At 43.1% G+C, this 27,683-nt stretch overlaps 1 protein-coding gene across 4 annotated transcripts in view; it reads right to left on the bottom strand.

The window, feature by feature from the left end:
- The window catches only part of MDGA1 (MAM domain containing glycosylphosphatidylinositol anchor 1), a 241,749-nt gene that overhangs the window by 42,029 nt on the left and 172,037 nt on the right, over positions 1-27,683 (bottom strand). For all 4 annotated transcript variants that reach the window (XR_013392171.1, XM_028724382.2, XM_028724381.2 and 1 more), the window contains exons 11-14: positions 17,671-17,848; positions 16,560-16,583; positions 6,350-6,502; positions 4,759-4,890 (exon numbers count right to left, since the gene is read on the bottom strand). Coding sequence is in view for 3 of the 4 variants with exons in the window: in XM_028724382.2 (XP_028580215.2) it covers positions 4,759-4,890; positions 6,350-6,502; positions 16,560-16,583; positions 17,671-17,848 (487 nt within the window). In the remaining variant the exon portion in view is untranslated. The remainder of the gene's footprint in view (positions 1-4,758; positions 4,891-6,349; positions 6,503-16,559; positions 16,584-17,670; positions 17,849-27,683) is intronic.

Genomic DNA, 27,683 nt, shown 5'->3' with positions numbered 1-27,683 from the left:
ATGCTCTACCTCTACTGATGGAAAAAGTACACCTCTGAATGCCAGCTGCTGGGACTCATACATGAGGAGAGTGTTGTTGCGCTCAGGTCGTGCTTGCTGACTTCCCATCTAATCCAGCAGGGCTTTTCTGGTCCAGCTTTCCCTTTACATATGCTCCAGCCAAACCCACATTTCAATATACACTTGGACGAAAATATACAGTTGGTCCCTTTGTTATGTAGAAATTAAATATTTGAGTGACAGAAGGATTGGTGAAGTAGGAAACACATTTGAAAGCATCACACTTCTCTGCCTGTTTGTTTGTGTGATCGCAACGCTATCCTGGCAATTTAAGGAAGAGTTGGCTATTTTTAATTTAAACTGATAGGCTGCTAGTTGTCAGGATGACATGCTGATTCCTTTAAGAATGAATGAGGAGGATATTTTTTGAATGGAAAACCTGCTGGCAGAGTGGGGTCTGAGACTGCATAAGCAAGAAGCAAATTTGCAGGAAGCAATAGAGGGAAGCTGTGAGTTTTTAAAGAGGACTGTGAGTTGAAGACTGTGGTGGGTTCACACTGTTGCTTTGGGAACCTGATGCATGATGAGCAGTAGTGCTGTCTGCTTCAGGAGTCTGCTTGCTTCCAAAATGCTCTGCTTCTGTATTTGTAAATAGATTTTTCAAAGAGACCATAAAGAGCAATACAAGGAAACAGACCCTGTAAGAGATGTATCTCAGTAACCTCCCGCTGCACGGGAAAGTGAAATGAGATGACCAAGCACCTTCTTGTTAACACCACATGTGTTTTAAGCTAAATGTGCTGACTGATTCACACAGCGTGTGTTACTATACTAGTTAAATCCAACGAAGTCTCGTTCTCAAATAATTCTTGCCATTACTATATGAGGCTGCCCCATCACTTTCCTTTGGGAGTGTTAACAAGGAAATGAACAAGTAGTTTGAAGCTAGGGAACAAAAGCTATCAGTGCCAGTGCCGGATGCCCAGGGCTGTACTGGTACATTGCCTTGTCCTCCTTCCAAGGAAGTTTGCAGAATTCATCCACTGGAAACTCCTTTTGACCCTTCCTGTTTCAAGTACCCCTTAAAAGCTCCCCTAGCAAGTGGAGCTTCTGTGTGATTTCTTGATGGGAGAATCACTGATGATGAACAGTGAGAATCTCTAGGCAGTGGTAATCAGCAACAACACACTAAATGAATGCTAGAAAATGCTACCTTTGAACATGTGTCAGTCAGATGCCTGAGGGAAAGAAAGAATAAGGACGGAGCTTAATAATGACCATCCCTCCCACCTACAACACAGAACCATATTTATTGGCGTAAGATAATATAAAAATTATTATCTCTTACTATACTATAAGAAGAGTTAGCATGAATCATGTTTATCTCATGATAATTGAAGCCATTACTTGAGCAAGTGAAACTGCTATCACAAATCTATCTCTTATCACCTCAGGCAATTATCGAACAAGAGACAAGCTGAGAAGTGATCAAGGCAAGCAATCACATGTTTGTGCCATCTCACTCAGTTCATGGGGCATCCTGGCTTATTAGGAACATCCTGGCTTTGGTCCAGATACACTCACAAAATAAATGGAAGCAAAAATGATTAGAAACAGAAATGATGAATGCCATAGCACAACACAAAACAGAGAGAGAGAGAGAGAGAGAGAGAGAGAAGAAAGGAATGAAGGATCGAAGGAAATGAATTTAGCTATTAGGATTGACCCAATTGACCCAATACTGCCAGTTGTGTTACAAGCTTAATTTTTAACGGGCTGATAAAAATCTCTCATTTTCTTCATCTCTGACTGTACACCCTGTCTGGTTTCTAAATAATTCAAAATATATTTATGCTTCCCTTAGTGCACACCCTGGGAAACTCAAAACAACATTAAAGTAAAGCCAAAAGAATGCAGTCACCTTGCACGAAAACAGACTCTTGGTATTGCTACATGGAAACAGAAAATAGAGAAATCTACCTAAAATCACAATGGAGAATCAAAACATTGTAAAAGGGGGCATGATGATGGCGAATGTGGAAGAGGATAAAAGGTGGATTTTGTGGGGTCAGAGGCGGTTCCACTGGGTTTCTTAGTAGTTGAAGTCAAAGCTAAACAGACTGCCAGCCCCAAACTGTCCCCAGCAGTGTCCATGCCATAATAATTTCAATATTCAACACCTCTGAGAAATCTCTGAACCATTGAGGGCAGCAGTGGTGGCAAATGGCATACTACCTTAATGGTTTCTTATGATATTCTCGCCACAACTCTGCTAAGAAATGTAGAAACAGCTCTCTTTTTCTGCAGCATTGCATATTAGCCAATCTTTTCCAGTACAAGAAATACTATATATAAAAATCCCTTCCACAATGGCTGGAGGAACTGTTTGCTCAATGGATAATTTAAGGATTAGCCAAGGGAAAGCCAAAATTTGCCAGATGTGAACAGGATGGTAGCCATACACCATACCCAGCCCAGGCTCAAACCTTTGTCAAACAAACCCAGAAGACAATCATGATATAATGTAAAGTCAGAGTAACACAAACATCTGTCTCTAACGCTGGACAGAATGAGCCACCTATCAACTAGGCAGACATGGGTGTTCAGGTTAGTCACCAAAACATCAACTATGTAACTTCAGTAATGAGAACAATTATCATATTGACATGGGAACCTGACTTATCCAGTCAGATCACAGGTACCTCTGGTTCTGAATAGTCTGCAGCAGGGGTAGTTAACTTGTGCACCTCCAGAGGTTGTTGGAATCCACCTCCTCTAAGTCCCTTCCAGCATGGCCAAAGGTCAGGGATATTGGGAGTTATAGTCCAGGAGCACCTGGAGGGACACACATTAGCCACCCCTGGTGTGCACTGACTGGCAGCAGTTCTCTGGGATTTCAGATGTGGTCTCCCCCAGCTGTAACAGAAGATGTTGGGGATTAAACCTGGCCTTTTTGTATTTAAAGCAAGTGTTCTGCTGCTGAGCCATGGTTCCATCATTAGACAAATGCACAGCTTGCTGGAAAGCAGCTTACACTGAAATAATTACTTATCTAGAGCAGGAAATCGTTGGTCCTTCAGATGTTGCCAGACTACAGCTCCAATCATCCCTGGTCATTGCCCACACCTGCTAGGGCAGATGGGAGTTGTAGTTGAGTCACACCTGGAAGGCCAAAGATCCTCCACATCTGATTTAGAGAGTTTACTGGACCCTGCATCTGAGGACAATTCTCATCTCTTCCCTGTGAGCGGAGAACCAGCGCTTAATGAAATTTCATGTGCTCAGACAGAGGAAAATGTTAATTAACTCACTTTAGCAGCCCCGTTTACCAACAGGCAGACATACTCCTCCTGACTGGGTTCCGATTTCTCAGTCAGGCTCCAGTCCAGCAGGTGATTAATAACTTAGTGGGCTTTCAGAAAGACTGCATTTATTATTCAAATTAATGAAATTATAATCAAGAGGTGACAAATTAGCAATTGCTCCTTGACTGAATGTGGAAACTCATTAGGCACTTCTGTGGCATACGCCAAGTGCTACAGCTTCATCTTGGTGGCTGGAGACAGGAGGTGAAACGAGAAAGAGAAACAGCGGGCGGGAGGCTGCCCTTCAAAATGACTTTGCCCCATAAAACCAATTGCTTTTTTCACATTATTTTTGCCATTTTCCTGCGTCTCTTATTTACCCTCCTTAAATTAAAATAGCAACCAGGGAGTCCCTACTGATGCAGCAACTGCCCTTGCTTAAACATTCCGTCTAAGCTCTTTCCAAACCACACCCCACAGTTATTTTCATAAATCAGTTTCTACCTACATCATATTCTAAAGTTTCAATAAAAGAGGTAGCAATGAAAAAGGATTCCCTGTACTATCTTAAGGAAAGTCCAAAAATAAATAAATATGTGTGCAAGATTAGAGGATAACAGGAATTAATTTCATCAAAATCACGGCTCCAGCACAGAAAACAACAGCTGTCACAATCTTGGCAAACATGACTTCTCCCTTTAAAAAGCTCAAATCAAAATCAGTTTTCAAGCACTCGTGATGCAGATACATGCCTGGAAATGTGAAGGATGTTCTTGCAAAACAGGTGTGGGGAACCTCTGGCCCTTCAGACTTTCTGAACTACAGCTTGCATCAGTCTTGGGAGGCTTGGCCAATGTTCAGAGATGATGAGAGTTGTAGTCCAGCAACACCTGGGGGCCAAAGATTCCCCACACCTGTTCTAAATGCTTGGAAACTAGGAGTGATCTGCACAGCTGGCTGCCCAGGTTCCATATTGTGGTGTCACAGGGAATGGTTACCTGCCTTCCCAGAACACTTTACACAATCTCAACTGTGCACTACAGCATAAAACTAGGAAAGGGGTGTGTCAGGGTGAGGGGCATAGACATATCCCAGGAGAGAGGCTGAGCTCCAACTCTGCTTTCCAAACAGCAAAATGAAAAGTGTTATTTGCCAAAACCGAACTTCAGTGCCAGGAAGCAAGAGCCATTAAGCACCAGCAGAAATCAGGTCTGGCATACCTTAGAGCAGTGTTTCCCAACCTTGGGCCTCCAGCTGTTTTTGGACTACAACTCCCATCATCCCTAGCTAGCAAGACCAGTGGTCAGGGATGATGGGAATTGTAGTTCAAAAACAGCTGGAGGCCCAAGGTTGGGAAACACTGCCTTAGAGGAGGATTGTTTCCCCATAATATTCAGTAAGCCCTTCTTCTCAAAGCATCCTTTCCCCCATCCTAGCCAAGAAGATCACTCACCAATGTGCTTCCCATACATGTGATAATAGAAGGAGACACAGAATCTGGCAGTCATGTTGTACATGGGGCTGATCAGCCTAGCCTTGTCGTTCTTCACCCGGGGTGCAGATGCCTCGATGAACATGTAGTAGCCTGAAGAGCAAGGAAACAAAAGGTGGTGGGGAATGCAATGCATCATCACACCTCTCTCCAGGCCAACGAGGTGAGGAAAAGTATGCTCAGAAGGATCTAGAAAGGAAAACCAGCTACCTTTGGGGAGCTGAGTGAGAACCAACCACATACTCTCCACCAATACTTCCCCACCAATGTGCAATGGCAAAAGACACTTCACTGTTGGATGCAGCCTAGATAGCACTCTCTATTCACTCTGGGCAACAGCAAGGCCCCAAAGACTGGGTGAGTGTAAGAGGCTACAGGAGGCCAGCAGCTCCTCTAACTGTCCAGCTAAGCATCTTCTCATGGCCACAGTCCCTCCTGCTTTCTTGCCTGCTTGTGGTGGCCTTCTTGGTGCCCTTGTTCCCACCTTTGATTTTCTCTATCTTATTGTACACAGGTAGCCAGAGATGGGATGCTTACAGCAGCCCCAAACAGAATGTGTGCAGGATGGGAGATGGCCTCTGAGGTGGCAGGTTTAAAAGGTGGCTTGACTCAACCCATCTCCTCCAAATGATAATTGAGTGACACTGTTTTTAACATTGTAATCTCTTCTCAGAGGTGACATGGATTGCATCCCAGAAGTACCTGGCCCCAGGAGTTGGAGATTTCAGTGGACTCCTGCTGCAGAAACCAGCCTGAACACTTCTGAGTGTTTAAACATGTCTCCCTCTCCACTTGCTTTTCTCCTCTGTGACTTCAAAGCAACTATCAATGGAACAAGGACATTTGGCAGCAGGCAATTAGCCAGTAACAAGGACTAATGCTCTCCTGATTCCCCTAAACAAAGCTGTGGGAGTTTTAATTGGGTATTTAATGCGAATAAGAAACATGCAAATTAACTGCCTGCTCCCCATGCCCAATGCAGAGCAGATGTGTGTGTAGAAAACCAATCTATTTTGTCCTCAGGTTCCAAGGCGGCGTATGATACTGAGAGCTAAATCTGTCTTGTAGAGGACTTGGCAAAAGCTAGAGGCAACAATCCTTTCTATATTCTACAAAATTCCCAGAACAGTTCTTGTCACGTAGAGACCTCTGCTATGTGAGAATCTGAGGGTGCCAGGCGGGGTGGAGGGAAAAGGGATGGACTAGAGGGAGGGGTGAACAAAGGATTGCATTGTAGGGTGTTAGGACTTAACAGATGCTGCAATGTTTCTAGCTCCCAGCATGAAAATGAGAGGAAGAAGTACGGTACTTAGATACGTGAGAGATGAAAACCTGGGCGGGATTATTTCTGAGGAAGTAAATAAAAAGGGAGTGGAAGAAAATATGGATTGCTGTTGGCTAGAGCCCCCTCCCTCTTTCCTGGTTCAGCATGGAATGGTAAATATACAAGGGACTTTAAGGTTTCCACACTCTCTCCCCTCTAGAAATCTCATTGAGGACTGGGGGAATGAATGGGGCACAACTTTGCAAAGGAAGCTGGAAGTTCCATTACCTTCTGGTGTCCCACTGAAATCCATGGTTGGGCCTGTGTTGGCAGAGCGCTTGGGGTCGTGGGTCAGACCACTCTGACGAATCCAGTCAAAGTTGTCAGTTGTGTCTTGTGTATATCCACAGATCTTCTCGTCCTCAAAGTGACAGGTGTTCCCTGTAGTAGTAACAACAACAACAACTTTATTATTATATACCTCACCCATCTGGCTGGGTTTCCCTAGCCACTCTGGGCAGCTCACAGCATATATCAGAACATACTAAAACATTAAACATAAAAAAACTTCCCAATACAGGACTGCCTTCAGATGTCTTCTAAAAATCAGACAGTTGTTTATCTCCTTGACTTCTGAAGGGAGGGTATTCTACAGGGAAGGCACCACTACCGAAAAGACCCTTCAGTGGACCTTCTGAAGGAAGGGAGGTTAACCAGAATGCCATATGCTAAAATATGAAAAAAAGCAAGCAAACAAACATATAGAGCCCCTGCCTTGTAATAGTTATGGTTCTGCAGTGACGTGATAATAAAGCACAAACAGCATATTCATCACAAGGACGTAAGAAATGCCCTGCTGGCTCAGACCAAAGGCCCACACAGTCTAGTGTTCTCTTTCTCAGTGTGGCCAACCTGTTGCCTCTTGTGAAGTCTGCAGGTAGGGCATGAGCACAATAGCCTTCTCATGCTCATGTCCCAGAGCAACAGGTATTTGGACTTCTGATCCTGGAGATGATATGCACCCATCCACGTAACCTGACCTGACCTTCCACAAGATAGTGACTAGGAAGAATGTACACAAATGAACTGAATGATCCCTTCTTTCCTGTTAAATCAATGGGTAAATGTGGGAGAGAGTAAAATCTATATACCAACAAGAAATTCCCTGCTTGTGTACAGATGTGCTGATAGAACACTTTGTGATCACATTCGTATGACTGATGTATCCAATTAAAGCAGGTAACATTTGTGTTTCAGAAATGCTTTTTGACATTTCCCCAGATGACTACAGACAACCCCCCCTCCCGCCCACCCAACACCCCTTGCTCTCTGTGATGAAGCAATCTGTATATGGCATAATAATAATAATAATAATAATAATAATAATAATAATAATAATTCATCATTTTAAGGATTGGAGAACTAGAGTCCAAGTGGACCCCAAAGGGGGTTCATTCTTTGGTTTGCCAACACTGAAGCTACGGATACACTCAGCACATTGAAATGTAGAAGTGCCAGAGCTTGATACCAAATGGGCACATGTGTTCACATGGGGCTCCAACCCACAACCCTGAGATTAAGAGTCTACTGACTGAGCTATCTCAGCATACATGGCTAAAAATATTGGAGGTGACCATTCTTGGTCTGGCTTTTCAGTTCTTCAGGCACACATACAATTCAAATCCTGGCTCTCCCAGTTTTCTTTGGACTCCATAACGCTAGGTGAAACAAGTGCATGTGTGAAAGCCTTCAGGGAAAATATATACGTTTCCAGCTTTCTCCTTTTTCTCTCTTTTGGGTACTTCAGCCACATAGTGTTGAAGGGTACAGGCCAGGCCAGATTCCACATTAGGGTCTCCAAAGTAGGATGTGTGCCTAGCAATTTTAAAAAAATGTCTCTAGATTTTGTATGAGGAGTCTAGCCTGTGCCCACCCAGAGATGCTCTGTACCTGAAGGAATGGTTTGTAGAAGCTCTGGGCTGAAAGGTTGTCCCTGGTGAAGCTCTGCCGACTGCTGAAGCACGGAGGGCCCCATGGAAACTCGGCTAGAGAGCTCCTGCAAGTGAACACAGCCAAAGGGAGCTTGGCTGGCCACTTAACTGCTAATTAACCCTGACTAAGTGCTCTCTACTCGGTCCATTCATTTCTAATTAGCATCCTAATCCAAATTAGCCACCGTTTGTAATACTGAGTGCCGGGGACTGCCCAGCATCTGGAGCTAGAGGAGAAAAGGAGGCAAGAGATCTGAGACTCTGGGATTCTGGGATTCGCAATAACAGTCTCTGTGGTTTATTTGATCTGTTCTGTGTCCAGATCTGAAAGGCAGGAGCTGAGGCGCGACGGCAGCTGCTTAGCAGCTCTTCCAAGGCGTTATGTGAATGAGATGGCTGAGCTCCAGTTCTAGCAGTGCTGATCAAGTCACACATGGGAGTCCTGCAGCACAGAAAAGGCTGTCGCACAAGGCTTGGTCATTTCAGCAAGCTACTTAACTCTGGCCAGAGGTTGTTGCACTTGGCTTCCAGATCTAAGCCACAATTCTAGCAAACTCAAAAGAAACCCCTATAATCATAGAGTACCACGCCTTTGAAGGCCATCTAATTCAAACAACTTACACTCTGCCCATCTCCAGCAAGCTAGCACTCAATGCAAATTAATTCCCTGTCCTCCACACCAGTTTCACAGATTTCAATTCAAATTAAAGCAAATTAAAACAAATAGGAAAGTTGAGGTTAATGCAGAGCAGAACTGAAGCCACCTATCTCCAGTCAAATTTTTGAATATATTATCATTGGAGAACCTTTGACAACGCATGATGACCTCATTTGACCACACCACACATTAAGCCACCCTCAGTACGGACCAGAGACTGCATGGGCAAAACAGTGCTCTTAGCACTGGACCAGGAACCTTGGACACAGCACCGAACAGATGGTGAACCATGCAAGCAAAGGGACCACCAATATCAAGGGACCAAATCTTCTTTATGATTTGGAAAGGGAAGAAGTTCTAATTTGGTTCCACTCTTCTCAAACAAGTTGCCAGCACTGTTCAAAGCTGATAGTTCCCACTGTCTGTTGCTTGGCTAGAGGAGCAGAGATACACCCCAACAGCCCATTGTTGTATCTTTGAACTGAGCATTTATGCACTTCATACAGCCAGCTGTTTCATTCTGATCTGCATCTTAGGGCAGAGGTCTGCTGTGTATCTTCAGAGGATGGCATTAAACAAAGTTATTGGGCTAGCTGAAGGATTAGTACTAGCACAACAGGTTTTTCTCTTGTGGGACCAGTGAGTCCGGGTCATTGGGGGATGGAGTGCGCAAAGGAGTACTAAGAACAAGACAAAATAGCTTGGGGATCAAATGGCCATGACTTTATCGATTACAGATGTCAGTAGGTTTTGGCATAGGCATTGGGTGTGTATCCTGAATCACCCAGCTCGTCTGCTGGGTGATTATTCCTTCAGGGTTGATCCTGGGTTTTAGGATCATCCTATGATGTGAATCAATTCCAGGAAATTTTTCCAGGGTGCCATCTTAGGGTGTTATATAGCCCATCAGCCCCCGTTTTGGCATTTGTACAAAATACGTCCCCCTGGACCCCTTGGACAGGGCATCCTGGAAATCTCACCGATGTACTGGGGGTGCTATTATGAGCCACCGCATCTGCCAGACTAAGGAACCAACCCAATGCTTACTGTGCTGCTGAGTGTGAGCCCTTATTGGTCAGAGAGGAGAATGTTGCATTGCACAAGGAGAAATCCTTGCACTGATGGAACATTCACCTTAGCACTGTGTTGCACGCAACCCATCATCTTTGCTTTACAGCACATGGTCTTGAACTAGCCGAACTGCAAGAAAGAAGACGGGTGCAATTTACAAATCCCTTCACTTGAACCTTCTGGGCCATAACATAGCATCTGTTTAGCAACACACAGGAACAACTCATTAAAATTGCGGAAGGGGAAAATTAAGGAGGCAGAATGTAATCAACAGGACTGGAATATGGTCAGGTTATTAGCGCAGGGCATTCTAAATCCATTTACAAGTTGAAAGAAAGATAAATAAGTGAATTCTGGGAACTTTGTTAGGGATCCTAACAGTCAAATTGGGAGTAATTTCTGAGAATTAGATTTTGTTTTGTTCTGGTCAGGCTTGTGGATGTATAATCTCAAGGGGCCTGTGAAATAAGTGTTCTCCCCACCACCCTGTCTCAGTCTCTTTGGGTGGATGATACCCAATGCCTAGCTCTTTACCCACTCCACGTACTTGCCCTAACAACATCAAGCATGAACATCGTATTAACCAAAGAGAAAATGGATGAAGAAATAATTACATTAAGCGATTCTCTGAGCCTGTAAATTAATCAACATTATGTACCCCTTGATCAGGCTGCCATGGACATTAATCATATAATCTTTGCCTTTCATTCAAGAGTGCGAGATATTCACACCTAAGATTTTATGTAGGCAACCATGTGTAATGGTTCTTTCACTCTAATAAGCCCACCTCCCAAATTCGCCACGAAGAGCACTTGTGGAATTCAGTGTGGGAGGAGAAAGAGAGAGCTGACAGGTAGGGCATTCAGCTGACTGCTAAAAGGCTCACATGCTAGCTGAAGATGGCACATATCATTCATGGCTTCCTTTTGCTTTTAAAACAGACACAAGAGAAATGAGCCCACTTCATGGCACCAGAATGGCCAAAGAGCACTGGGTTGATATATAGCTGCCTACACATAGGGCTCTTGCCAGTTTGGGTGTAATAACAGATTGAGAGGCCTTGTGTCTTAATCTTAGGGAGGCTCAGCTCCAAATACACTGAACCGGGGTGGGGGGGGGGCAACTTGTGCATGTGTGTGCACGCACACACACACACACATATGTACACATATATGCATTCAATTTTGGGGCAGGATTTTAACTAGAATCCCTCCCCTCCTCCCTCCTCTGAAAATAGCAGTCTCCTGAGGCTGTTTTTGGTAAGTGTGGAGAATGGGAAAAGAAAAGCAATGTGGGTGGTCAGCTAGGGCTTTAAAATGCACCTCGAGGGAAGGAGGGATTTTCTCCTGGGAAGTCTGATTTTACATGTGGACATTTTAAATACACTGAAACAGGGCGGCTTGTTTGAAAAAGAACGCCACCAAAGCAGCACGAGGGACTCTGGGATATTCCAGAGTATGATCTCAGTGCTGGCTTGCTTATTTATTTATTATTAAATAATATTATAAATTATAAATGGGGACCCGGGTGGCGCTGTGGGTAAAACCTCAGCGCCTAGGACTTGCCGATCGCATGGTCGGCAGTTCGAATCCCCGCGGCAGGGTGCGCTCCCGTTGCTCGGTCCCAGCGCCTGCCAACCTAGCAGTTCGAAAGCACCCCCGGGTGCAAGTAGATAAATAGGGACTGCTTACTGGCGGGAAGGTAAACGGCGTTTCCGTGTGCGGCTCTGGCTCGCCAGATGCGGCTTTGTCACGCTGGTCACGTGACCCGGAAGTGTCTCCGGACAGCGCTGGCTCCCGGCCTCTAGAGTGAGATGAGCGCACAACCCTAGAGTCTGTCAAGACTGGACCGTACGGGCAGGGGTACCTTTATGTTCACCTAATATTATAAATAATAGCCAGATAGGCTTTCAGGGCAGTTTCACAACAATAAAATCAATGCGATATACAAAAATCACGGTGCACATGGCACATCACGGCTATGCACAATGTTTGGTTGGGAGGCTGGCTGCCGGCTCCATGTATGCTGCCCTGAGCTCATCACAGGATACAAATGTAACAGATACATAACTAATTGTGAGGGGCATCTCACATTTGGCAAGAATCCTCTCTGCTCTGCAAGCGTGGTGTGGCTGAAATGTGTGAATAGATGAGCCTTTGCCAAGTCAATTAAGAAAAGAAAAGCTGTTGCACACGCTCAAAGATACAAAATATTCCTCATAATGAAAGAGGTTAGGTATGTGCTTTCAAGCTGGTGGTTTCTTGGGGTTGGCACGTGTTTTCTTAACAGAGGATAGTCCTCTTATTTGAAGGACTGCCTAATCCAAGTTCAGCTTAAAGATAAAGAACCACAAGAAGGGAAGATCTTGAAGATACCCATTGATGGTGAGCACCTGGAGAGCAGACTGAGCACACACACCTGTCTCCAGTGGCCACCAGTGATTTTCCTTATTCTAGTAAGAATATTCCAAATCATATCCATACATATGCATGCTTTTTTGATTACATGTTTCCTTTTCGTGTGTGAAGATACTCAAGCAGCCATCTTAAGGTTTCTAGAGAAATAGTAAAGGTAAAGGTACCCCTGCCCGTACGGGCCAGTCTTGACAGACTCTGGGGTTGTGCGCCCATCTCACTCAAGAGGCCGGGGGCCAGCGCTGTCCGAAGACACTTCCGGGTCACGTGGCCAGCGTGACATCGCTGCTCTGGCGAGCCAGAGCTGCACACGGAAACGCCGTTTACCTTCCCACTAGTAAGCGGTCCCTATTTATCTACTTGCACCCGGGGGTGCTTTCGAACTGCTAGGTTGGCAGGCGCTGGGACCGAGCAACGGGAGTGCACCCTGCCGCGGGGATTCGAACCGCCGACCTTTCGATCGGCAAGCCCTAGGCGCTGAGGCTTTTACCCACAGCGCCACCCGCGTCCCTTCTAGATAAATACTTGGTAATGAATACCAAGCATATTACATAGTAAAATAAACTGAAAGTAAAATGCAACTTACTAAACTGCTCTGTGGGGTCCCAAAAAAATTCTTTTCGCAGCATGATGGAGAGTCTACAATCAAGCTGCCAATAGCTCTTGCACCTCAACAACCTAAACTCTGGAAATCAAGGAATCCAAGGCAGGGCCTTCTGTGCTGGGCTCAGCAGTCACAGAGGGCTCAATGGCATAAGGCAGCTTGTAAGATATGCAGGATCCAATCATGCTGAGGTTTAAAGGAAAGTTGGACCAAACAAACCCACCTGCTTTTGCAGGATCCCTTGCTCAGTAACTTAAGAGGATGCAAAATTCAAAAGCTGCACCATATTCCCAGTTCTTTATACAGTCCTGGTTTACTTTTTTTTCTGAATAAAGAAGTACTAACTTTATCTATATGGCACAATTCTATGGCTAAACTCAGCACAGCTTCCTGCAACTGTCCTAAATAATCTTCTTCTGTTAGCATCACACTGCTCATCTTGCACACCTGGGATCTGATATTTTGAAGATAATGTGAGCTTATTATAGTTCAACAAAAGTCAATACGAACATTAAGAATAGAGTCTCTAACATTAAGTACCTGGGCCAAATCTTGAGAAACGTGGCCTCTAGCTCAGGTGGCCTCAATGGATGATAAGTCAATGTCTATTATTCTTTATATCTATTACAACGGCTAACAAAAGTAAATGCCACACTTCTGAATATTCCATCTTGGCTACAGCAACCTTTGATCCACATCAGAACAACAGGGGAAGGTGGTCGGCAAAACATTTTGCTTTAGGGCTTCAATAGCTCTCTTTTTTGTTAGTTGCTGTAATAAATATAATCGCATTGTTCTAGCATCCAAAGCAAATTTGTCCAAAGTGCTGTTTGACAATTTCCTCCCTTGCCTCTTTCTCTCTCTCAAGTTGCTTAAATTGTGAGCCTGAAGGCAATGACTTGGTTTGTTTATTTGTGCACAGTGCCTAGCATGTATTAGGGACTTTATTAATATTAAATGTTAATGATGAAGGTGATGAAAACGGAGCCTCCAAAATCCCCTGAATCTAAAGTTATTTGCCCTGTATACTGTCTCTGTGCATGGCAAGCAACTATAGATGGCTATATAGGTTATGAAATCCCTTAAAGGATTTGTTTCTAGGTTTCTTCAATATGCAGGTAGCACTCAGCTCTATTTTGCAATATAGTCTAATTTAGACAAGGTGTGGCAGGTCCAGTGTCTGGAGGCAATAATGGCTTGAATGAGTGCCAATAAACTGAATATGAGTCCTGATAACAAAAGGTACTGTTGATTGGTGGTTACTGGTGTTCTCCTTGTTTCCACATATATGTGGCCTGGCAGTGGTGACTCAGAGGTGAGAAACAGTCACCTGGACAGGGCCAGGAAACAAAAACTTCACCAGACAGGCGCCAAATACAAGCAAGATAATGTAGGAAAGAATACAGTGGGGGAGTAGTGATGCAATTTTCTGAAAATTTCAATGTTGAGCTTAACTGCAGATTTTTTGCCTTCATCTCAATAAACGTTTCTAACACATTAAATGCATTATTATACAAGTTTCTGTATTTTCTTACAGTAACCAACATATGAAGAATTATATAAAATAATGCATATAACTGTATATAAAATAATTGTGTGTTAATGCAGGGTACCATATTACATATGTAAGGTTTTTTTCGTTTATGTGTTTGTTGATAAATAGTTGGATTTACAAGAAAAAGAAAAATTGACAATGCATGAGGTGCTTGATGCAAGAGGTGGTCCGATTTGGACAAAGATCTGCCAAATTCCATGTATAAATCCATTTAAAATTGATTCCTCCTCCATCCCTATGAGGGAGACACAGTTTCCATGGTCGGACACAAACGTTTGAAATAAATTTGTGGTCCGATTAAGCCTTGGCTCAGGTCAAGTGCTGATGCTAATTTTTCTACATTCCTGTGGCAGTGACCAGCCCACACATTTAAGCATAGCTGAATATTAAAATTGCTTAGACGGGTCTGCCTTATAATTTCTGCATGACATTCCTGTTTCCCATATAAGTTTAACTTTTGTGTGTGCGCCTCTTTCCTATTGCCTGGGTCACTGAAGAAACAGAATTAAAAACTCAGTTTTATGTTATGTGGCATATTATTGGCTCAAATTAAGACAAGGTTGCATGTTGGCCTCTTCCTAGGTTAATGAAGGATTCAGAGATTCAGTACTTGCACACTGGTCTAGCTCCTGAATGGGCAGGGACCATGATTCTGTGATATAGCGCCTGCATTGCATTCAGAAGTTCCCAGATTCAGTCACTGGAATGTTCCATTCAAATGATCAGGCTGCAAGTAATAGGACCTCCAGAACGAATTAAGTTCTTAACCCGAGGTACCACTGTACTGGGTTAGACTAGTATTCTAACCTGGTATAAAACAGTTCTGTGTTCTGCATTCAAATGATCACTCCAAGCATCCTAGTCCTGGGTCTTTGATGCCTTCCTCTTATCTTTGGGCACCATCCAAGGCACTATATTTCATCTCTTAAACCTTAAACAGCTTAGGCAATGCATATGTTATAGACCAGCTCCTCCTATATGCCAGGGATTCTATGGTATCTGTGCCAGCTGATCCCTTGCTTGTATCTGCCTTATGCATTAGATCTATTATAAGGCATTCTCAGCGGTTGCTACCTATCTATGGCTGCTTCCAGACTGCTGCCATTTTACAGGTGGGAATTCATTGCATGAGGGCAAATTTGGGTTCTGCAATAAAAAAATGGATTTGGCTCTGTGGTGCATGAAACCTGATTCAGAAAGAAAGAAAGAAAGAAAGAAAGAAAGAAAGAAAGAAAGAAAGAAAGAAAGAAAGAAAGAAAGATTGGGGCAAGGAAAGTGATGAGAAAATGCACTAGAAAGGCTCTAGCAACAAAGCAAAATGTAAGATTGGAATAACAAATAGACAAATTAACAGGTTTTGAATTTGCTGAATTAACTTCTAAAAAGGGATACAAGAACGGGGGATGTGAGGAAATCGGGAAAATAAGCTATTTGAAAATGAGAAACTAAGAAAGAGGGAATTTTTGTTTTTTGTTATGTTTTGTATTTTGTATTGTAGTATTGTTTGTGATTCTGTCCTTTTTGTTTATGTAAGTCTGTTTATTGTGAAAATTTAATAAAAAATTTATTTAAAAAAAAAGAAAAGAGAAAATGCACTAGAAAGTGTGGGATTAACAACTCCTTGGCGTATTGTCATATAGCTTCCCTGCAAGCAAACGAGAATAAATGTGTCAATGGTGCATAACCTTCCTGCAAACTTTGTGCAAACAAATCAGGATGAGTGCTGAATAAAAGGGCAGTCTGGAAGCAATCTCTGAATGCCTCTTTTGCAACTCTGCCAAAGTTCCTATCTGAACATTATCTTTAGGAAATGCAAGGGTGTCAAAAACTTAAGAAGTCATTGAGAAGTTTGTGATGAATGAGGGATTATCTTAGCTTTCTTATATGCATTCTTGCATTTATTTCAGCTAAATATTTAAGGCACTTTCAGCATGTTTGATTTCCCTTTATTTTTTTAAAAAACCCACTTATCTGAAAAACATTTTTTGAATGTTAATACTCTATTTTGAGTCTAACGATTAGATCAGCAGTAGGCAACATGGTGTCCTCCTGATGATGTCGGACTCCAACACCCATTAGTCAGCATGGCCAATAATTAGGGATGAAGGGAGCTATAGTCCAACGACAGCTGGAGGACACCATGTTGGCTGACCTTGGATTAGATATACAAAAAGGGTAGATAAAGTTTGGGTCATTGACACTTACCTAGTGGGTTGGGGTAGCTGATTGCTGAGAAAGGAAACAGAAAGGGTTATTTAGATTTTTACTAGATGTATAAGATCACACACAAATACTCATTGGAAGAAAATGTTTGAACTGCTCCCAGCATATCTGATTAGTACTCATGCCCCTTAGCATTCTGTTACTCTAGACCAGCCTTTCTCCCTAGACACTGATGGACTACAACTCCCATCATCCCTGATGTCTGGCCCTTCTCACTATGGATGATGGGAGTGGTAGTCCAACATCATCTGGAGACCCAAGTTTCAGAAAGGCTGCCCCAGACTGACCACAAGAAATTATTCCATCATTCAAAAAAGAGGGAAGTAGCTTTACTATATCTCATTCGTGGAGCCTTATGGGAACCAAGAAAGCTCAAGAGAATAGGTACAACCAGTTGGGAGGGAAAAACAGTGGCAGCTGATATTATAAGGTTAAATCCCGATGTGAAACAGGATTTATGAAGAGAACTGTATTGAACTGTGACTTAGCTTCCTGTGAGAGAAAACCACATATCAAATGGAGGATTTGAATCTGAGGCCCTGTGCATAGCACCGAAATTGTGGGTGGTAGAAAAATGCAAAAGTGGGGGCTGTTTTATGATTCATGGCAAGGAACCAGAAGCTCACATGTGAGTGGAAAGGACTTTGATGCTCCATTGAAACTGAAGCTCGCCAAATATTTCGCACTTGGGACCCCACTGAAAATCTGCCTATGTATCCTCCTATCAGCAAAGGATTCATGGATACAAACAGTCCGAAGAATCTGATGGCAGTGGATGAGTTGGACAGCACATATTGCAGATCTACCGCTTTTGCTAAGGAGGCCTGACTCTGAGCTCTGCCTGAATGTAAAATGGCCTGGGAACCACACAGAGATTACTAAGCTCTCTAGAAGAAGAACAGTGTGTCAAGTGGAACAAGGAAACAACCCAATCTGATGGTGGTATGTGTATGGCCTCCCAAGCCCTTCAAAGTTATTCTGAAAAATGCCTGACAGGACTAAGGTTCTCTCTGGAGAAATACACCCCTTCAGGGCCATGATGCTGCTGTAAAGGGGCTGGTCACTCAGTAAGGTAAGAGAGCAAGAAACTTACGTTCTATATAGTGGATGGTGCGGGTAGCCATGTCCCCAGACCCAAAGCGGGTTAGGGGTGTGAGGCGAACTTCATAGCTCAGAGGCACCTTCAGGTCAGTCAGGAGGTATTCTTGCAGCATGCCCTTTTCCACCTTCCGCACAGAAATGGATTTGGGGGGCAGGTCCCTGTGATTCATCTGAAGAGGCATAAACCAGGTTTTGGTTAGACAAAGAAAAGGGTTTTGAAATCCGAATACTGAAAACACTTAATGAGCTATCTAGTCTGGATGTTCTGTCTTCTCTCTTCTTGCTGATTATTAACTATAACATAGGCTACTACAGGTGCTCTATGCATTCCTGTATGAATTTTTGTTGTTTAGTCGTGTCTGACTCTTCGTGACATCATGGACCAGAGCACACCAGGCACTCCTGTCTTCCACTGCCTCCCGCAGTTTGGTCAAACTCATGTCAGTAGCTTCAAGAACACTTCCAACCATCTCGTCCTCTGTCACCCCTTCTTCTTGTGGCATGGTGCTAAAACTTAAAATATGGAGCAGGATTCTGCATCCTCAACAGTTTTTTTAAAAAAACAAAACATCCTTCATTTCTAAAATATGGAATGCTAAAGACTCCAAGTGCATCTGAGTCATGGTTCCAGTGGAAAGAATATGAGAATTTTGTGTTTGGGGCAGCAGAACCATTTCCCAAATTACAGAGCAAGTAAGCCACTGCATAATGTTCAACAGGGTTCTGCAGTTAATACTGCCTTTGCGGGACTCACCTTTCAAACATATGTGTGCTACATTCACAATTTACATTTATAGGTATATATCATATAAGCATAATTGTGCATATGGAATGAACATGCATGTGCAGTGGATCTGCTCAGGCGCTTTAATGAGCACTCATCGGTCATGAGCAGAGACTGCTGGCTGCGATTCCCCCTTGACCCGGCACATTCACTCTGTATATTAACAGCTGAAAAGGGCATTAGGCTTGAATCAAAACTAGCTACTTGGCTTTAGTTTCATTGTTCTATTTTGATAATGAGCTCCTGCCGCTGCTTCAAAATATGCCCACTTAGAAATATATTACTGCTATTTCATGCTGAAGGTTGAGGGTGTGACAGCTGGCAAGTCCTGGGCCAAAACGTGTGGTCTTCTCCCTCCCCCATTCCCCTTTAAAGTTGTGAATTCCTCCCCTCTAGTTCCACCAAGCCATTCTGGAGCATGTCGAAGTTTTGTCACACTGCCTGTAAATGTGCAGGGAGATGACGAGGAGGGAGGTCTGTGCATTATGATGGTGGAGGCAGAAAGAGACCAGTGCATACGGACAAGGAAGCAGGATGTGCATCCTTGTCACCTGACCTACTTCAAGCAGTGAAGAGGAAACAGAGAGAGAATTGTTGGGAAGCTCTGCATGGACCTGCTATTAAGTACTAGCCAAAGCTCACACGTGACCCTAATCTGGTCAATAGCTGACCTGCAGTTCAGACGTATAATTCCCAGATGGAAAATTACTACTTCTGGATGAATCTGTGAATTTTGGTTTCTTTCCAGCTGTCATTTTCCCTGCCTTCAGTTCTGTTGTCCACATTTCTGCATCAGTTTCCTTTTTATCTTAAAGACATCCTCATGAAAGTTTCTCAGCATTTTCCTGCAAATGTATCAAAATCTACACAGTTTTTATATGCGATTTCCCCTGATATATTGTTATTTTCACTAATGTGTGTATTTCAATGCATACCTTCTCCCGATACATTATTGGGTTAGAGAACAGCACCACAAATTCAGAGAAGTGCGAATTTTGAAGGTTAGCTGAGCTTTGGTTCACATATTGTTTCAGAAAGTTCGAATAAAGTAGGTTTCCATTAAAATTCAAACTGAACCAAATTTATGCCCCATCAATACTACCACTTAACTATTGTTACTTAAACAAGCTGTTTAAACTCCAGGTATGTCCAGGTTGTCTTCCATGCATCTTCAAGTAGAACACTGTCTTGTTTGAGGGCCCATCCAGACTTTTGCTTGTCCTGCTGCTTCCCACAGGAAAATCCAATGTTTACCACTGAATTGGAGCAAACATCTGTTGGGTATTCTGAAGATTGATGCTTGCTAAAATTCACTGCTAAAGAGTGGGTTCGACGTGGCAAACAGAACCGCTCAGGCTTGTGGCTAGAAAGCAGAAAGCTGCTCAGACAAGTGGAAGTGTGGAGAAACCCTCCCCTACACTCTTCTGTTTTTGTAAGTGGAGATGGTATGACTGAGACCTAGGACAGAGGCAGCTTCTCAGAGAATGAGCCAAATAAAATGGAAATCATATTGTTTCTGGAATCCAGCCAGGATCCATTTTTAATCAGTGTGTGCCTCATCTGCAAATATCCACAATGGATACAGATTTGAACAGCACCCCTATAGATGAGTCGTTCTGTTTGCCAGCTTTCTCACAGTCTCAGCCAAGCAAGACAATATCCTACTTCCAGGGGCAAATCCCTTCATATATTTTGGCATGCAACACACTATTTCCTGGAAACAATGTGAAGTGTGATAGCAGAATCAAGAAGAAGTCTGATAGCAGGAAAGGAAGGCTCTTTTGCAATTATGAGCCAGGATTTTTGATGGTGAGGCAGCTATCCCAAGGTTAGGGAGAACTGTTCCGTTATGTCCAGCACACACCAAGCCATCTCAGGGAAAACCCACATAACGTAACTACTACACATGGAATGGCTCCTGTAATATTTTCAACTCCCTCTTGGCTTGCTCTGTTTGCAAATGCACTGTACAAAGGGCCCACATAGTTGGAATTTACTTTCTAGTAATCATGTGATCTCCAACAGTTCAGGGTCTTGTAGGGGAGCAAACTGCATGCATGAGATAGGCCTCTGATTTATCTGTATCCATCTATCAAACCCATGGAAGGTGTCTGGCATCAAGATATCAAGAAATGATTAATATCTAGGATATTCCTCCAGATGACACAAAATGTATCTTCAGAGGCAGAGCTAGCTGCTCCGGCACCCGATGCGGCACACATGCTGTGCACCCGGGTGCAGGGCTAGCTACCTGCGGACGTGGGGCTGGCGTCCCAGGGGGGTGCCACCCACCCGTCCCAATACTGGTCACCATTTTCTTTCATATGGTGGGATGGAAAATTGAAGAGAACCATTAATATGAAAGAAAATGGTAACCAATATTGGGATGGGTGGGGAAAGAACTGGTAACCTAAAGTCAGTTTTTAAATTGACATTATTTTTCAAAAAGCCCTCTCTCCCTACTAGCCTGCCCCCCCCCCCGTACCCAGTATGCATCTGCCATGAGCTGATGCTGTTCTTTATAATTAGAAGAGGGAGAAACACTAGTTCAGAAGGAGACTCAATATTGCCAAGTAAAGGTAAAGGTAAAGGTACCCCTGCCCGTACGGGCCAGTCTTGACAGACTCTAGGGTTGTGCGCCCATCTCACTCAAGAGGCCGGGGGCCAGCGCTGTCCGGAAACACTTCCGGGTCACGTGGCCAGCATGACATCGCTGCTCTGGCAAGCCAGAGCCACACACGGAAACGCCGTTTACCTTCCCGCTAGTAAGCGGTCCCTATTTATCTACTTGCACCGGGGGGTGCTTTCGAACTGCTAGGTTGGCAGGCGCTGGGACCGAACAACGGGAGCGCACCCCGCCGCGGGGATTCGAACCGCCGACCTTTCGATCGGCAAGTCCTAGGCACTGAGGCTTTAACCCACAGCGCCACCGGCGTGGGTTACAGTACAGTAGCATTTAAACACTGGAAAAACATATGCCCTGCATTTCTCTGTCACTGTCTTTTGGACTCATCTACCTCATGGGATTGCTGTGAGGATAAAATGGGGAGAAGAAGTATATACCCCATTTTGAGCTCCCTCGAAGAAACATTAAGATACAGATGGAATAATAAATAAAAAAAAATTTTCCTGCTAAAGTCCCGGTGTGAACTAGCACCCTATGTCTCTCATTCATTTTGTCACCTAAACAAAAATTATTTAAGAGCAAAAAGCTACATATAGAAGAGGCAACATTAGCAGCCAAGACATAATGGGTTGGATTCAGACTAAGTTAATCTCACTCACCCAAGACTTAAAATAAGCCATGACCACCTTTCCACACTGATTTTAATGAGAACTAATGTAGCCTGGATCCAAGCCATTTTGTGAATGTGTATACTCATGCACATAAATATAAAATAATATCATTCAATATATCAGAGCTTTCAAAACTGTGCATCGCAACATGTTAGTGTGTAGGCTGCAGTGTGTAGGTGTGTTGCGTGAATGCTGCCCACGCTCCTCCCAGGGCTGGAAAGGAGTTAGTTTAACCTCTGGTTTGCTAGTAAAATGGAATTACTGAGTCGCAAAATGATGCAAAACTGAATTACTGTGTCGCGGAATGATGCATATCTAAAAAGTGTGTCACCAACATGAAGTTTGGAAAGCTTATATATATATATATATATATATATATATATATATATATATATGGTAGTAGGAAATATGCCATCTAAAAACCTCCTGCCCTCACCAGTCTTCTCCCTTTAACGGTAAGGATATGGGCCTCCATAACAGTCCCACTGTATACTGATCTCACAGTCTGTTCATAGTTAACCTCCTTTACATCCCAAACTCCATTTCCACCCCCCCCCCAAAAAAAAACCTCTGCCCAGGGTAAGTCTTCGGTATGATTTCTAAGCACCAGAGACCTGAAGCCACACAACACTCCAGGATAAGCATAGACAGGAGCTCCGAAGACAAGCAACAAATTATTTGTGTAATATGAAAAGGAGGAGAAGCAAGGACAGGGGATCATTCTCTGTTTGTCTTTTGGCTGCCATTTAATCCACAAGGACTCTAGATGTGTTTTTTTTACCCAGTGGGATATTGCAAAAACATTCAGGCTGAAATTTGGCTCCAGCTGTAGGATCCTTAAACACGTTTCCCCCTCATGATTGATGATGCTAGCTTCACAATGGAGCAATACCACTGAAGGTCTCAATTTGGGAGATTTTTCATCATACAGGCCCCTTGACACCACCTCTGATCTTGCCCCCTTGTTGTGTGTGTTTTGTGCGGCTCTGCCTCGATTGAAACACCCTTTCCCTTCCTGGCCAGGCTGGCCCCAGAGCTGCGGTCTGATATTACTCTGGTACAGTTAATAAAGCACACACAGGCACCCACACTGGGGGAAATGCGGGCTGCCTTATTAGAGATTCTGAATCCTCGGCGGAGGAGCTTGTACAGGACCCAGCAATGAGCTCATTCATCACTGGGTGCAGTTAGCTGCCAGCAGGGCTGGAGCAGAAGCACAGCATAGCTCTCAGTCTCATCCCTTTGCCTTTGCCTCCTTCCATTTCCGAATAATGAGAGCAGGGGTGGGAGGTGGAAAACACTCTGTTTTCCACATCCACAAATGGTTTGCAGCAGACACCACACGTGCCGCTCTAGGAAAAGGAGAAAGCCAGCCTTCCCCAAGCTGATGCCTTCTGGACATTGTTAGACTGTAGCTCCCATCAGCTCCAGCCGGCATGTGGTTGGCAAAGACTGGCCTAAGAAACCACCCCAAAGGCAAACTGAGAGAACGGCCACCACAGGAGGGAGCAAAGATTACTTCACACTGCCTCTTCTAGCTTACAGCCACACCCTCCTATTCTGAAGCCAGCAGAGGCTGGTCCATTAAGGCAAACGTGGGTACTGCCCCAACAACCTCACTCTACCCTCAGCTGGATCCCCCTTGCTTGTCTTCTTACTTACATCCAATCCATGGTGTGACACTAGCTGTCAGCTTTCTCCTCTTTAGCCTTAGTGTTGCTTCTGTAGAACTTAACAAGGAGGACAGGGACAGAATTAGAATGAATTGGCTCTGCCTTACATTGCCTCTGGCTCCACCTACTGTTGGCCTCCTTGCCTTCTGCCCTACCAGTCCCAATGGGCACCAGCGGAAAGGTTTCCTTTTACCTCAGCCAACTCCTTAAACAGACTTCATAATTAATGTCAGAACCCTACCCTGGTCCTTCATGATGTCGAAAGATCTCTTAGGCTCCCTTGAGTCCTAACTCTTCCTGTTCTCTCTCTCTCTCTGCAGCCAGTCAACTGTAACCCCCACAAAGTATCCACAACTAAGGATGTTTCAGGTAATCACAGTTTGCAAATTCCAGGATAAATGGATGTGATCGGCACTTACTGGGGTAATACAACCAGAACTTTGCTATCTACACTTCGCAAATGTTGCGACACACATTTTAAGCTTAAAAAAAAGTATCCAAATGCATTTCAAAATGCATGCTTTGAAAGTCGATACACTTTAAAATGCATTTTTAAGTGTAGAAAACAATAAACCTTTTGGCACTTCTAAGACGAATGCATTTATTATGGCATAAGCTTTCATGGATTACAGTCTGCTTCATCAAGTACATGGTGAATTGAAAGACTCCTCAGCCTGCTCCATGTAAATCTGGGGGCAGTTTTCATTTGCAACTGGTTGGGCTATCAAAAAGGTATGTAGAAAGGGAATTCTCTATCACAGCCAAGTCATGCTTCATGTGGAAAACAAACAGCTGGGAACAGCTAGGCATGGAGAATTTCAGTCTATTTTTAATTCTCATCTTTCAAACTAATATATGGACTGCAACATAATTATCCTCCACACTGTGCATTTCTCTGGATTTCGTGATACAGCAGCCCTCGTCTAAAAAACCCAAAACCAACCCACACCAAAATGTGTGAAAATAAAATGAAATGCTTTTAGGGCAAAATATGTTTAAAATTGCACAGTTGTGTCTGTGTTCAAATATGTTATTAAAATACAATTTTTGTACAGTTGTTTTTTTTTTAAATGCAGATTAATGAGGAAATGTAGTGGATCAACACATTGACACTGACTGGAAACAGGCTGATCCATCCATCCCTAGGGACAGCTTGTGCCATACTTTGTGAAGAAGCTTTGGACTATGGGCACCAGCCTTCTGAAATCATAGATGCATATACAAGAATTAAATAGCACACCATTTGTTATTGAAGGATGTCAGGTATCTTAGAGGGTTTCTCAGTCAGATTTCCTACAATGTGAAGTTTTGAGGAAGTACCTTTGGAAATTAACTGTGATGTTAATCAGTTAATTGGATTAACAACTATGCCGTTGCAACAGAGAGAGCTTCCATTTATACATGAAGTCCTAGAAGATATTTATCCCAAAAAGCATATCACATTCCTTAACTGAGGACCACCAAAATCAGTTCATTAAACAACATAACCAGTTAGTTGTACTCCATATGCTATTTCCACAGTTCTGGATCAGGTCCTGAAGTTTTATTGTAGTTTATAAAATAAGCTTAGATGTTTATGCTACATGCTGATTGCCAAGAAGAAGAAATAAAACACAGCAAAGCCCAAGGTAATTTTCAGAGAGGCATGCTTCAGAGTAAAGCAATGAAAGAATAGCAATGAATGTGACATATCATCACATCTAGGCTTCTAAGTAGCATGCCTTAAAATTTCGTCAGAAAAGCTTGGTTTCTTCCAATCTATAAATCAATAGAATAGAAAAAAACCAACTCAAGAGTTAAAACCCACCTTTAGAGAGAAATAAGAGTCAGCCACAGTTTTTCAACATTTGAGTATGAGTGTGTTTACTCTTCTGCAATAGGAGAATAAAAAAAACTAGATGTATTACTCACAAACAGCACTTTAAAAATGCGAAACCCTTTGCAGGCATCCTGACATCACCTATCCACACAACAATCTTGCAATATTGCTTCTTTCTGTTTCACAGGCATGGGACTGCTGCAGAAGTTCCAGATTATTAAAAAAGAAATATCTGGAGATAGAAACTTAGCATGTTCTGGTTGTCAATTCATTAAAAAAAAGTTCCATAGCTAGCCAAATCCAATGTAACATTTGCACAAATGTGCTTCTGCAATTTTCAAGCAATGGTCCCAATAAACTACAGTGGGAATTGATTTGTACAGAGGATGCTTGGGGTGGGGTGGGGGAGATGATGGACCCAACAGGGAGCAAATAAATAAGCATATGTTCTCAACGTCAAGTAAGCATATGTTGCCAATTCCCGTTCTGCCAAAAGGGAAATCAATGCAGTAACTCACTGAAGTACATGCCTCCAGTAATCCTGCTCTGCTTTGATTTGTTCTTCAAGTTTTGATGTGAGTGTTTGACCATGCTTTCTTGTTAACTATGTTAGCATAGAGTTCATATGATTTTTAGAGTTTCTGTGGTTTGAACAAGATAAGTGTGATGCTAATCATCAAATCTAGTAGAAACTAAAGCTGTAGTTGAGGAAGTTTGGTTAGAGAAAAGTTTGCACACCAAACAGTAGACTTTTCCTTTCATGGGAGAGTACACTAGCCATTCCCGAGGGTAGGTTTCTCCATTTACTTTAGTGGAATAAATTAATTTTTTTGAGCAGAACTGGGATTGGTTTTTGGATGTTCGCTTCAAAGCGGTAGAAGGTCCATCCCAGTGCCAACATTCCGACGGACCTTTCTCAACCAAGAATGTTATTTCCTTGTTATTCAATGAGGTCCATAAAACTACATCATTATGGACTCTGAAATCACAAGTAGCATGAACAGTTGGTATTTTGTGTTTGTTATGCTAGGGTTTTTGCTGAGATCATTTGTTTTCCAATTTTTTTAGAGGCTAAAGAGCATGAACTGTTTCTTTTGTTGTAACTATCTCGTGGCATGTTCCCTCAGTGTCTTGTGTTACTTCTTTGGCTGCAGATCCTGTCACTTCATTGTTACTTTTCCCAGAGGTTTCTGTATTTGTAGTGGTAGTTACTGACAACAGTTCTTGTAGTGGGAAGCTGCGTTCTGAATCTAAACTGATTGTTCTTCAGTCTGCTCAGACTGTTCAGCGTAGTCTACTTGATTTCTTCTGTTTGTAAACACGAATGTTCTGCAACTGAGGGATCATGTAGGGCTGCTTCTGCCTGCTGTACAAAGCCATATGACATGATTGGCTTTAAACGTTTTGAGTATTTCCTTCTGTTCTTTTTGTCACTTTCGTTTACTAGCACCACTTTCATATCACTTACTCATTATTTTCACAAAAAGTTGAAATTAAATATTATTGTGATTCACAATGACATGAAAGAATCCTCACTTGTTCTGAAAATGCATGCTACAATGATAGACAGGGATCTGAACACTTGCAGATTTTAACATTTTATTCTGAGTAGCTTTAAAGCCCCCATGAACTTTACTAAACAGTAGGTATGCACTTGTGTAACTGTTATACAGGCATAGATTCGTACGTCACATATTTAATGTTACTAAACAACTGGTCCTAGATAGTAAAATATACCTGTGTTTTTGTTTCCTTGTTTTTTTAATGGCAAGAAGCTGAGGTTCCCCTAGATTATGAGGCCCTAGGCTGCGGCCTGTTTGACCTGTATGTAAATCTGGCACTGCCTGCAACATGTGGAGGACCACATTTCTCCATCCTTGACCTGGGCTAGTTGAAAGACTGGATGCAGCCAAAGCGGTTAAAAAGCAGAACTCTTTCCTAAGGTGTATACTAACTGCAGTTATCAAAGGAAAAGAAGAGGGGTAGTATCTCAGTCACAGAGCACATGTATCTGTCCCAAGTTCAATTTCCAGCATCTCCAGGTATGGCTGGGAAAAGACTCCTGTCTGGAACCCTGGGGAGCTGTTTCCAGTCAGTATAGACCAGGCACAGGCAAACTTGGCCCTCCAGATGTTTTTGGACTACAGTTCCCATCATCACTGACCACTGGTCCTGTTAGCTAGAGATCATGGGAGTTGTAGTCCAAAAACATCTGGAGGGCTGAGTTTGCCTATGTCTGGTATAAACAATATTGAGATAGATGGATTGATGGTCTGTTGCAGTATAAGGCAGCTTCATATTTTCTTAACAGCAGGCAGAACTGATGGATTCAAGGTTGCACTGATTTGTCAACAAATGATGCTTCCGTTTGCCAAAAACTCTAGAGTGGATTGTAATTTTTTTAAAAAAATAATGGCTACAAATGGCGCACA

This window comes from Podarcis muralis, chromosome 3 (genome assembly GCF_964188315.1).
Source record: "Podarcis muralis chromosome 3, rPodMur119.hap1.1, whole genome shotgun sequence".
NCBI lineage: Eukaryota > Metazoa > Chordata > Lepidosauria > Squamata > Lacertidae > Podarcis > Podarcis muralis.
This window is presented reverse-complemented; position numbering and strand designations above follow the sequence as displayed.